Here is a 12,697-nt window from a genome sequence, read left to right as displayed (position 1 = left end):
CAACACGACACAACACAACACACAATAACACAACACGACACAACACAACACACAATAACACAACACGACACAACACAACACACAATAACACAACACGACACAACACACACAAACAACATACCATGAAACAATACAACACACATAAAACACCACGAAATAACACAACACAACATAATACAGCACAACACAACACACACAAAACAACACAACACGTCAGCCCTGCACAACACAACACTCACAACACAACACACACAACACAACAAAACACGTCAGAGCTGCACACAGTTCCCTCACCCTAATGGTCAGTGTAAACAGCTGAGGGAAGGAGCCACAGCGGAAGTAGGTGGAGCCCGGGAAGCCCAGCCCCGCCCCACACTGCAGGGTGTCCGCCTCAATCTCCGCAACCACTTTCTCGTACGGGATCAAAACTGGGGGAGAGACATATAGGGTAGTTGTCATTTACTGCTAGTCAGCATGATGGCCCACCACTTTGTCGTACAGGATCAAAACTGGGGGAGATACATATTGGGTAGTTGTCATTTACTGCTAGTCAGCATGATGGCCCACCACTTTGTCGTACGGGATCAAAACTGGGGGAGAGACATAATATGTGAGGCATCATGGCGAATTCAAACGCTCGCCAAAAAAATGAAATTGATGAAAAAATGGCATTTTTTTCTGCCATTCTGCAACTTTTTTTCTTCTAACTTTTGTATATTTGGTTAAGCACCTTTTCTACCTATTCAAAAACACATTTCTGTGTTAATTTTACCGAAAAACATTGATTAAAGGAACAAACAAATGTAAATTTTCATTTACAAAGGGCTCTCAAGCTAAAGATAGAAGGTACCAAATTTTGGCGGGAAACTTTCTCGATAATTGTACCTCTGAAACCAGCAGACCCCCACCTCCTTCAATCACATGCATCTTGACTTCTAGTTAAAATGGATTTTAAAAATTTTCATCGAAAGCAAGACAAAATCAATAAGGATAGGCTTCAGCCACCACCCGAGCTAAATTCAAAATTAATTCCGACCAAACTGAAAATGTTTTATGTGTCCCGTGTGGAACAAAAAACACAACGCATCTTATTAGAACCGGATCCATAAATAAAGTAAAGTAAAGTAAAGTACAGTAAAGTAAAGTAAAGTAAAGTAAAGTAAAGAAAAATCAGTTAATCAGGACAAGTCAAGTCAAGTCACAAAACGTCAAGTCAAGCTGACTCAAGTAAAATCAACTCAATTCAAGTCAACTCAAGTCACGCCGCCACGCCACGTCACATGCAACACCCGACCAGAAACATCAGCAGACAAGAGCCACTCACCCCCGTCGTCTCCCAGTATCGCCGACTCAGGCAACATGTCGCAGTACAGGGGCAGGTAATCCTTCAGGTGCTCCGGCACCGCACACGTGTCCAACAGAACGTTCAGCTGGGGGGAAAAGTTTTTAGTAGAGGTTTTACGGCGCTCACAACTGCATAAGGTCACGTGAACGCCAATGGGTGGATGTCAACAAGGAAGTCCTTACAGGGAATCAGACTTACTCTGCTCACCTCTCTAGCTTCAACAGCACAAAGTCTGCTTCGACTATCAAGGCACCCCGGAAATAGCAGGTCACAAGAGTGTGACAAACATACAAGAGAAGTAGAGGAAAATGACAATAGTAAGGATCAGGAAAGAAAAAGCAGCAGTTCCCTGTTGTAGATCAGGCACAGTTATGAGCGTGACATTGATGAATCGGCCCATTTACAATTCTACTGTGCATGAACGAGAAAGGTCCCCCCTTTGGGAATGGCCTAAAGACACTTCAGTCAGTGGCATTGCCCTGGGGGGTAGTAGAGGTTTTACAGCGCTCACAACTGCATAAAGTCATATGAGCGCCAGAAGATTAGAGGTGCTACAAGAGAGTAACAAACAAAAAAGAAGAAGGGGAGATAAGGACGATAGATGTTTGATAGGAAAGAAGAAGCAAACTACACCAAAGCACCCGCCAACCACCCACGAGGAAAAAGACGAGGGCCAGAGTCAAACAATCTGAACTGTGGCATCGGTGGTCTAGTGGTTAGGCTACCAGACTTGTAATAATAATAAAGAAACAGCATTTCTGTATCGCGCAAATTCCGAATCAAGAGCAAGCTCTGAGCGTTTCACAATCTATATTGTAATTGTGAGGTTCCATCGTTGGTGAGTGAAAAAAAATGAGTACCTCGACAAAGTTGGAGCTGATGTCGTCGAGCATGAAGCGAAAGGGGAGGCCAGACAGCAGGAAGTCAGGGTTGCATATAAAATGTATGTGTTTTTACATCCTCATCCCACCTCCCCCCCCCCCCCAAACAAAAAAAATGGCACAATTTAGATCATGGAAATACCTTAAATTTTGCAAACAAAGAGACAGTCACCGGACAAAACTACTATGGGGTTAAACAGAAAACAAATACTGAGAATAACAAGTATTTTTCTCGTGAAAATAACCGAAATAACAGAAAATACGGAGAGTTTAAAAAAAAGAACAACCCAAAAATCCACTGCATCTTTGCAATCCACGAAAAACCACACATGAGCGGGAAAAAAAAAGAGTACCTCGACAAAGTTGGTGCTGATGTCGTCGAGCATGAAGCGGAAGGGGAGGCCAGACAGCGGGAAGTCGGGGTTGCTGTCCTTGTTGCGCGTGGCGCTGGCTGGCACGTTGGTGCTGGGGCTGATGCTGTGTAGGTGGATGCCTGACACGCTCGGGGGGCGGATCTTTTCGTGGACTGACGGCGGGGCTGGACGCTGGGGGTGTGTGTGTGAATGTGTGCGGATGGGCGTGAATGGGTGTGAGTGTGTGGAGGGGCGTGTGTGTGTGCACTGTGTGTGTGTGGAGGGGGGGTGTGGGGGGGGGGGGGGGGGGGGGGGGAAAAACAGGGGGGGAAAAAATTTAAAACCCAACCTTTTTTTTTTGTCTTTCCAAAGGGGGAGGGGGGGGGAGGGGAACATAAAGTGAGCTAGAGAGAGAGAGAGAGAGAGAGAGAGAGAGAGAGTTTTCCCCCAAAACCCCCCCCCCCCCCTACAACAGCAACAATGACAAGAAGAACAACAGCAAAAACAGCAACAGCAATTATGACAACAATCACAAAAACCGAGAAGAAAAATACCACCATCACCAACAACAACAACAACAGCAATAACAACACCAGCAGCAACAACAATAACAACAACAGCAACAACAGCAGCAGCAGCAACAACAACAGAAACAACAACAACAACAACATTAACAATAAACTAACCGGCCTGTACTCACCGAGTTCATCACAAAACAACAACAGCAACAACAACAACAACATTAACAATAAAATAACCGGCCTGCACTCACCGAGTTCTCCTCCTCGGCCTTCTCCACCCTCATCTTACACTCCTTCATGCCATCCACCCCCAACTCCTCCTTCTGTCGCTCCAGGCGATCCTCCTCCTCTTTGCCCATGTCCACACCCAGATTCAGGCTGGGGATGCCGGTGACCTGGGAACACACATAGGTGGAATTGTTTCAGATGTTTGAATTTAATTTTAGTTTTTGTTTTAGTAAGAGTTTTACGGCACTTGCAACACAATAAGGTCTTATAAATGGCGAAGATTAGAGGTGTAACAAGAGAGTAATAGACACATACATACAAAAAAAAAGCAAAAAATAAATTTGATAAACAATACTGTCTTCCACAAACAACCAAAGCAACTCCCTTGAAACAGGGATTAGACGTTCTCTTTTATTTTTCTCACAAATGTGAAAAGCGTACCCGTGCTGCAACCCACCCCTCCCATAAAGCTATTGTCAGAATAAGCACAGATGATCAAGGGTGCTATACAAAAAAAGCTGTATTTCGATCAACTACGCAGAAATACAGTTGTAGCATACAGCAAAATGTCCAGAAATGAATGAACTTTTAGAAAATGTGCATTTTGTTGGGAAATTTATAAATCTTTTTTATGTTACGCAATCATAAACACGCCCATAATTTTTTCTTCACACAAAAGTTGGGGAAACGTAAAATCATGAATTCCCATCGGAAAACTTCGCATTTGCATATTATCGCATCCTTATACGCAATCACGCAGTGTGCGGCTCCGAGCAGATAAAGGGTTAACAACTGTAACTCCAGCGACAGGAGACTCACCACGACCCTCGGGGTGCCGATGAAGTATTTCTTCAACAGGTCGAGCCAGTAGTCGGTCGACTCCGACAGCATCCGGCCACAGAACTCCACCATGTTCAAACGACCGTACAGCTGAAGGAAGAAAAAACCCAAACATATTCCATATAGTCAGTATCCAACTCTTAACACTGTGCGATGCTATACAGTAACTCATTTTTTTTTGGTCTTAAATTATGTTTTAGTTTTAGTAAGTGTTTTATGACACTAGCAACACAATAAGGTCATATAACTGCAAAAAAGAAGGAGGAGAGATAAGGACGATAGATGTATGGTAGGTAAGAAGAAGCAAACCACACCAGAGCACCCCCCAACCACTCACTTACATTATGTTAATCACTACTATGATTATAATTGGTCAAACTAAATGGTGTGAAAAGAACAACCCAAAACCATTCTTCCTAATATTTTTAGCAATTGTCACAGAAAGTAAGAAAGAAATTACGGGGTATTTTGTCTTCAATTTTTATAACAATCAATATTCATACACATACACAGTTAAAGTCACACATTGACAATATGCACATCAGAAGCAAATTAGAATTGAAATAAAACATTTTCCACGCTCAAACTCGATGCAAGCTGGACTAAAAATTATTCATTTTTCACATTCAGATTAGATCTAGATGCAATTGCTATAAGGAAAAAACAACATTTTCCATGTCCAAACTGGATACATCTGGAGACAAAATTTTAATTTTCATATTTTAAAAAAAATGTTTGTGCAACTGCATATAAGATTGAATCATTACCTGAAAGATAAGAGATATTCAAGAGCTTGAAAAATCTTCACAGTAAAGAGCAATACCCAAAGCTCTATCAACGCGTCATGCAAGAGTAGATAACTATAGCCAGTAGCCATTGGTGGCGGGGAATGGGCACCGTGAACCCTACCGGAATTACACGGTCACAGGGCAGTTAGGTCTTTCCAGTCTCATGAAAACCCCTGTACCAGGTATCCTCAATGTGCATGGCCCCTTCTCAGGGTGGGCAGGCAGTCCACAGACACCCCAGTCCTCAACAACATCAACGAGCGAAGACTTCATTTGGTTATAAGTTAAACTAAGAAATACTGAGAGAATAGTGAACACTATAACAACAAAGCAATAATGCTGAAAATTGTACACAAACTGATTCTATCTCTGCGCTAAACTTACGTCTTGCTCACCGTCCCCATACAGGAAGTGTCCTATCACAAAGAAAGCGACGGAATCACACGGCATGTACTCCAACTGAAAAGAAATAAAATAATGAGGAAAACAAACATAGATTAGCTTGGAAATACGGTTGAAATTTTCGAAGATGGCCACCTATACACACACACACACACATATACACACACAGACACAGACAAGGCATATATATGTACATACATACACCAAGGTTCATACTGAGCAAGAGATATTTTTTTTCAAGACTTTTCCAAGAGTTTTAAAGACCAGATTTCTCTTTCCCAAGACAAATAACGCGTCATTTCGGAAGAACATTTTTCGTTCAGCGTGCACAAATACATTATGGAACATTCCAGAATGCGTAAAGTCGAGGCCTTCTAAACTTAGAGGAAATATTTTTACAATAGATCTAATCTAGATCTAGTATAAAATTTGTTTTTCCGAGAATTTAGCCAATTTCCCAAAATTCCAAGAGTATTCCATGTCTTGGAAAATAAAAACAAACTTCCAGGAGTTTTCCAGTTTTCCAAGACATGTAGGAACCTTGATACACACACAAGCACACACACACACACACACACACACACACACACACACACACACACACACATACATACAAAGCATATACGTACATACAAACACACACACAAAACTACACAAACAAACACACACTCACGCACACACACACACATAAACTCACACAAACACACACATTCAGAAACACTCACACTCACACACACACAGAGACAAACACTCACACATTCAGACACACACACAAACACACACATTCAGACAAACACTCACACTGCTGAGAGTATCTAGCTTTCTCCGGTGTATAATGGTCGACAGACGCTGCATATCAATCGCCTCCTCGCCGCTGGCTATTCTGGTCAGCACTTTCATGAATCTGAGGAAGGAGCCATTGGAAATATTATACACTAGCCAGCGCCAACTTTAGCCAACTTGAACTCTTTATCTCCGAGGGGGGGTAAACCCATATGCTGGGGCCCTTTTTTCAGTACAAAATCTAAAAATGGCGAAAACGTCATTAAACTGGTCATTCGATCAAAACAAGTGAACATATTTTAATAGTTCTTCAAGTAATGAATGATTTATACAAGTGACCATATTTTAATAGTTCTTCAAGTAATGAATGATTTATCCCGACAAAAGAGACCTGAAATTATTTGATGTCGAAGTCGGCGTAAAGGAATGTACCCGAGCCGTGGTCTGCGGCTCACTGGCAAAGCGGTTCTGACCATTATCCGCTGGGAGCGGCTAGCTGGAGATAAAGAATTAAGAGGTTGACAAATGACACAGTCTCATTATAATGAGATAAAAAATAATAAAGGCACGGGGAAAATGGAGAAGTGGCCATTTGTACAGATGGCTGTCTTATTTCTTGTACAGGTGGACGTTGAGAGCATCCAGAGAGAAAAGTTTCCTGGGTGGTTGGCGGGCGCTGTGGTGTGTGTGGTTTGCTCCTTCTTTCCTATCAAACATCTATCGTCCTCATCTCTCTTCCACCTTTTTTGTGTAGGTTACTCTCTTGTAACACATCTATTCTCTCCGGCACTTATATACATGACTTTATTGTGCTACAAGTGCCGTAAAACTCTTACTTAAACTAAAAACCAAAGAAAAGTCGGTGAAAAAAGCGGAATAACTCACTCATCCTCGATCTCCTTCAGCTTCTCCACGTCTGCGTTCTGGAAGGTGATGTACACCGTCATGGCAGAGTTCTCGATGATGTTGAAGTCCGCCTGTCACAAAACCCAGATTTTTTTGTTAGGATAACATTTCGTGATAGGGAAACTAACCACATTCGATAATTACACTATAGTTTGGGGGTTTTTTGTAGGGGGGGGTGTAGTTTAGAGGGCCTCCCCTTGCAGCACTAGCAGGTCACTTAAGTGCCGAAGAAGATTAGAGGTGTTACTAAGGAGTAACATACAAAAAACGAAAGAGGAGAGATGAGGATGATTGATGTTTGATAAAAGGGAAGCTAAACACATGACACATTCCATAATTACACTTTCGTTTTTAATTTTTTAGTAGATTAGAGTTTTACCTGCCCATGCAGCACTAGCAGGTCACTTAATTAGCGCCTTAAATTAGAGGTGTTACTAGGGAGTGTTAAGTGACAAAGATTAGAGAAGTTTCTAGGGAGTATCATACAAAGAAAAGGAGGAGGAGAGACCAAAGAGTTAGATGGACACATAAACAAACAACATAAGCGACGTACGGATCCGGCGAACGGCTCATCAATCTCCACCATGTCCCTCTGCACGGGTGAGATGGCCGATGTGTCCAGGTAGTCTGTGAGGATGCTCAGGCACAGGTGCTCGTACAGCGCCTGCCAGGTGGGAACACACACGGGAACACACGATAAATGGGAGTCATCACCGTGAAATCTGCCACTCGTCAAAGTAATGAAACAGAAATAATAAAGGCAGTTTTCTGCCCATTTGGCAATTTTTAAAAATGTAATTATTTTTGGCTTTAAAAAAAAAAGTTTTAGTAGAGGTTTTACGGTGCTCACAACTGCATAAGGTCATATGAGCGCCAAGGGTGGATGTCAATGCCCCCCCCCCCCCCCCTTTTGGGAATGGCCTCAAGACACTTCAGTCAGAAGCACTGCCCAGGGTGGGTAACAAGCACCTTATAACATAATCACTTTCGTTGCACCACACCACACTCGACAATGGTTGGCGGGAGCTCTGGTGTGGTTTGCTTCTTCTTTCCTATCAAACATCTATCGTCCTTATCTCCCCTTTTTCTTTTTTATGTTTGTTACTCTCATGTAACATCTCTAATCTTCTGGCGCTCATATGACCTTATACAGTTGCGAGCGCCGTAAAACCTCTACTAAAGCTAAAAAAACACAAGACCAGATATCCCGGCTCACCTTGGAGGGTGGTCCCCTGAAGCCGATGTGCACCATGCCGTACTCGTCGTCCTCCGAGGGGTAGTACACCGTCTGTCGCACCGTCTCTGTCAGTGGGGGCACCGCGTCCTGCCACGGCCGGGTGAACTCTGACCTGCAGCCCTGGGGGGAATAAATAAATATAAATAAATAAATGAATAAATAAATTACACTTTTATTGATCCCTGAAGGGCAATTTGGTTTACATTGGCAAACATACATATACATACATACATACATACATACATACATACATACATACATACATACATACATACAAACATACAAACATATATACATACATACAGACACACACACACACATACATACATACATTCATACATTCATAATTGTGAATACATACATACATACATACATATATACATTCATACATTCATAATTGTGAATACATACATACATACATACATACATACATTCATAATTGTGAATACATACATACATACATTCATAATTGTGAATACATACATACGTAAATACATGCACAAATACATACATAAATACAAATATTACACCAGTACAGAACAATTTACATCCATGCCATTGCCGGTCGCAACTGTGCAGACTCAAGTAATGTCAAGCAAGTGTCGGTGACACAGGGTTCAGATGGGTGGTCACTGGGGTGTGTCCTTGAGCAAGACACGACAATCCTAGCTCAAAATACAGGGCGTTGCACAGTGGCGACCGGCAATGGCATGGTTGTGTGTGTGTGTGTGTGTGTGTGTGTGTGTGTGTGTGTGTGTGTGTGTGTGTGTGAGTATGAGTGTGTGTGTGTGTGTGTGTGTGTGTGTGTGTGTGTGTGTGTGTGTGTGTGTGTGTGTGTGTGTGTGTGTGTGTGTGTGTGTGTGTGTGTGTGTGTGTGAGTGTGTGTTTGCCACTGTAAACCAAATTGCCCTTCTGGGGTCAATAAAAGTGGTATTTATTATTTATCATATATAATTTTCTTATCCACTCACCTTGGCTATGATTTTCTTATCCACCGGCTCAAGCACTCGGAAGACATCGTCGGGTTTGATGCTGCCTGAGATGATGATGCAGACGTTCTCGGGACGATAAAACTCCTTGTGGTATCTCTTCACCTGTATGGAGTTTAGTTTGAGTAAGGTTTTACGGCGCTCGCAACTGTATAAGCTGTATGAGTTTAGTTTAAGTAAGAGCTGCTTTTTAAAAAAGTTTTAGTAAGAGTTTTATGGCACTTGCAACACAATAAGGTCATACAAGTGCCAAAGATTAGAGGTGTTACAAGAGAGTGACAAACATAAAAAAGAAGGAGGAGAGATCAGGACGATAGACGTTTGATAGGAAAGAAGGAGCAAACCACACCAGTGCACCCGCCAACCACCCACTAAGAGTTGTACGGCACTTGAAACACAATATCGTACGTCATATAATACATTATAAGTCTTATATATCATACATGCATACGTGTCGAAGATAAGATGTGATCCTAGAGAGTATGGCGTCGGTGGCCATAGTGGTTAGGCTCTCGGACTCGCAACCATAAGGTCGTGGGTTCGAATCCCGTCAAGGGCCCGACGATGTGTCCTTGGGAAAGGCACTTTACACAAATTTTCCTCACTTCACCCAGGTGGGAATGGGTACCCGGCTATAGAAATGAAAGATCTTGTCCGTTTATTAGTGTTTGAGCGTTTAATCGGCTGCTTGCACAGTAGGCTTCCCGGGAAGCTGAGAATGTTTCTGAGTGTTCTCTGGTCTGCTGGGGTAATAATATAGTGTAAAGCACATAGAGCCAGCTGCTGAGTGGAGATATGCGCTATACAAATGCTATTTATTATTATTATTATTACAGTACCATACAAGGAAAAGAAGAAGGAGGCGAGATAAGGATGATGATATGAAAGATGGAGCAAATCACCCCACCAGAACACCTACCAACCACCCACATTCTTGAGCAATTTGAATGAACAGAAACATAACTGATGGTCATTTATTTCCCTCCCTCTGCTCCCCCACCATCTCCCTCCCTTTCCCTCTGCTCCCCCCTCTCCCTACCTCTGCTCTTCCTTTCCTCTCTATCCCTCTGCCCCCCCCCCCCCAATAGTAAAAAACACAAAAAAGGAGGAGAGATAAGGATGATAATATGTTTGATAGGAAAGAAGGAGCCAACCAATCCTCTCCATCCCTCTTCCCCCCCCCTCTCATTTGCTCACACACCTTGTCGTGGGAGGTGCTCTCCCGTAGGTTCTTCATGATGCCGCCGGTCTCGCTTTTGTAGCCACAGTGTCCCGGGTACATGGCGCGGAGAAAGGCCAGCTGTGTGCGGCTCTCTCCAGTATTCTCCCGTGCCTGCATCTCGCAGTACACGATCCCGCCGTCCTCCCCTGACCCATCCACGTGGTGCACCTCTGTGACGTAGCCAGACTCCTGAGGGGGGGGTGAGGGGGGGTGGGTGGGTGAAAGGGTGGCGAAGGCGGAGGGGTGGGGGAGGAAGAGGGGAGGGGTACAGAAGGAGAAAGGGAAGGGGATGGGAGGGAGGGGTAGGGAAGAGAGGTGGGGAAGGGGGAGGGGTGGTGTTGGTAGAGGGGATGGGGTGGGGAAAAGGGTGGAGAGGTGGGGAGGAAAGGAGAGGGGTAGGCATGGGGGAGGGGAAGGCAAAGTATTGTGTGTTGTAGAGTTTGCTGATGTGCATCCATTGGTTTAGTCTCATTCGTCTTCTTAAAAATGGTAACAGACTTAGACGAATTGAACATTTTGATTGAAGACAACGTTCTGGGCAAAATAAAACAGGGTTTTTTGCTGTATTTTGACATTGGAACCTTAGAATTACAAAGTTTTATCTGCCCAGTGCCTAGTTTTAAGAAATTTTATGTAAAAAAACGAGTTTCACAACATGTCAAGCTCTTTCGAAAGTAATTCTTTGAATATCTTGATAACGACTCTGAATAATTGTATGATTATTTTTGATCGAGTAGATCTAATAGAACCTTTGGTTTCTGACCGTATGGTCTTAGCAACTCAAAACGCCCAAAAATGTCAGCTCCAATTTTGTAATTCTAAAGCAGCAATATATGACCACGATGCCACGATTCTTACAGTGATGGTCGGGTACAAGATGTGATCCATGTAAATGGGCAACAATTTCAAGAAGCCCTCGGAGCCAGCGTTGGTCATGGTGTAGCACGTGTGGTCAGTCTCCGTCCAAGCGTTTGTGCCAGAGGCCAGGCACCGGTTGGCAAACTGATCCAAAATGCCCTGGTCAAACAGTCAACAATAAAGACATTACGTTTCCAAGTATAATAATAATAATAATAATAATAAAAGACATCTATATAGAGCTCAACCCCGATTAAAGTATAATGCTACACAAGCTCTGAACACTTGACCTCCCCTTAAGTATCAAGACATATTAATAAATAATTGACAATATTACATAATATTGAAAAAAAGAAAATCATATCGTTCTTACATTTATACCAACAACAGCACTCTGTTTTTTTTTCTTTAACACTTTGCCCCCACGGGACGCCGATCGGCGACAGTGACAGTGTGATATTATAATAGTATGTACCGCATCTGTATCCTGGTTCATGGGGATAAAAAAAGTGTAGCGCACTCTGCGTGCTGTGTCGGTGGACACTGCTAATGTTCTCAAAAGTTCATAAAAATGACTTTAGGCACTTGTGGAACAACACTGACGATTTACAAACAAGACATTTGAGAGGGACCCTAAAAACACATATAATGATAACAACAATATTAATTTAATATTTTTAATTGTAATAAAATACAATAATAATGTGATAATTAGTAAAATTATTTTACATAAATTAATTATAAAATCATTGTAATTATAACGAAAATAAATATTGTCATTAAAATTAATAATGGTGATACTAAAAATAATAGCATAAAATAGCACACATCCACACTCTACTGCATACACTGCATGGTCTCTATGCACCATTTTATAACTCTGGTACTGTGGTCTGAAGAGGTCACCTGTAGGGCCAACCACAAACGACAGACAGAAGAACAACCGACCTTGTAAGGAAAGTCCTCGCTCCCCAAGAAGACCAGGTGCTCCAGGGTGTGAGGAAGGCCGTCGTCATCATGGGCTTCAGTGGCTGGAACAAAAAAATAAATAAATAAAATAAAAAACCAAAAGAGCATCCACCAAATAAAAAACCAAAAGCATCCACCAAATAGGCCTAGGGTCTGATTTTACAGGAAGAGTTTTACACAGCAGTTGCAACACAAATTTTATAGATCAACTTTAAGTGCCCAAGAATCGAGGTGTCACTAATCTAGAAAGTTACAACATGCAAGCAAACACGATTAAAATTGTATGACAACTGGACCTGAACCAACTTAAAAATTATCTTTTACTAGATTAGATTAGTCTAAAGTGTAATCATGATGCTTCTTTGCGATTCTTCG

General features: G+C 42.4%; 1 protein-coding gene across 1 annotated transcript in view; it reads right to left on the bottom strand.

Annotated features, from left to right (window-relative positions):
- Positions 1-12,697, bottom strand: part of LOC101855001 (uncharacterized protein C05D11.1) — a 25,347-nt gene that overhangs the window by 11,826 nt on the left and 824 nt on the right. The window contains exons 2-15 of the mRNA XM_005092555.3: positions 12,302-12,384; positions 11,354-11,512; positions 10,475-10,684; positions 9,256-9,378; positions 8,264-8,404; positions 7,601-7,711; positions 7,027-7,118; positions 6,160-6,262; positions 5,341-5,415; positions 4,148-4,258; positions 3,352-3,495; positions 2,580-2,771; positions 1,325-1,430; positions 295-428 (exon numbers count right to left, since the gene is read on the bottom strand). Coding sequence (XP_005092612.1) covers positions 295-428; positions 1,325-1,430; positions 2,580-2,771; positions 3,352-3,495; positions 4,148-4,258; positions 5,341-5,415; positions 6,160-6,262; positions 7,027-7,118; positions 7,601-7,711; positions 8,264-8,404; positions 9,256-9,378; positions 10,475-10,684; positions 11,354-11,512; positions 12,302-12,384 — 1,784 coding nt within the window. The remainder of the gene's footprint in view (positions 1-294; positions 429-1,324; positions 1,431-2,579; positions 2,772-3,351; positions 3,496-4,147; positions 4,259-5,340; positions 5,416-6,159; positions 6,263-7,026; positions 7,119-7,600; positions 7,712-8,263; positions 8,405-9,255; positions 9,379-10,474; positions 10,685-11,353; positions 11,513-12,301; positions 12,385-12,697) is intronic.

Source organism: Aplysia californica, unplaced genomic scaffold, assembly GCF_000002075.1.
Source record: "Aplysia californica isolate F4 #8 unplaced genomic scaffold, AplCal3.0 scaffold00048, whole genome shotgun sequence".
NCBI classification, from domain to species: domain Eukaryota; kingdom Metazoa; phylum Mollusca; class Gastropoda; order Aplysiida; family Aplysiidae; genus Aplysia; species Aplysia californica.
Note: the sequence above shows the minus strand (reverse complement) of the source record. Positions and strands in the feature narration are given on the sequence as shown.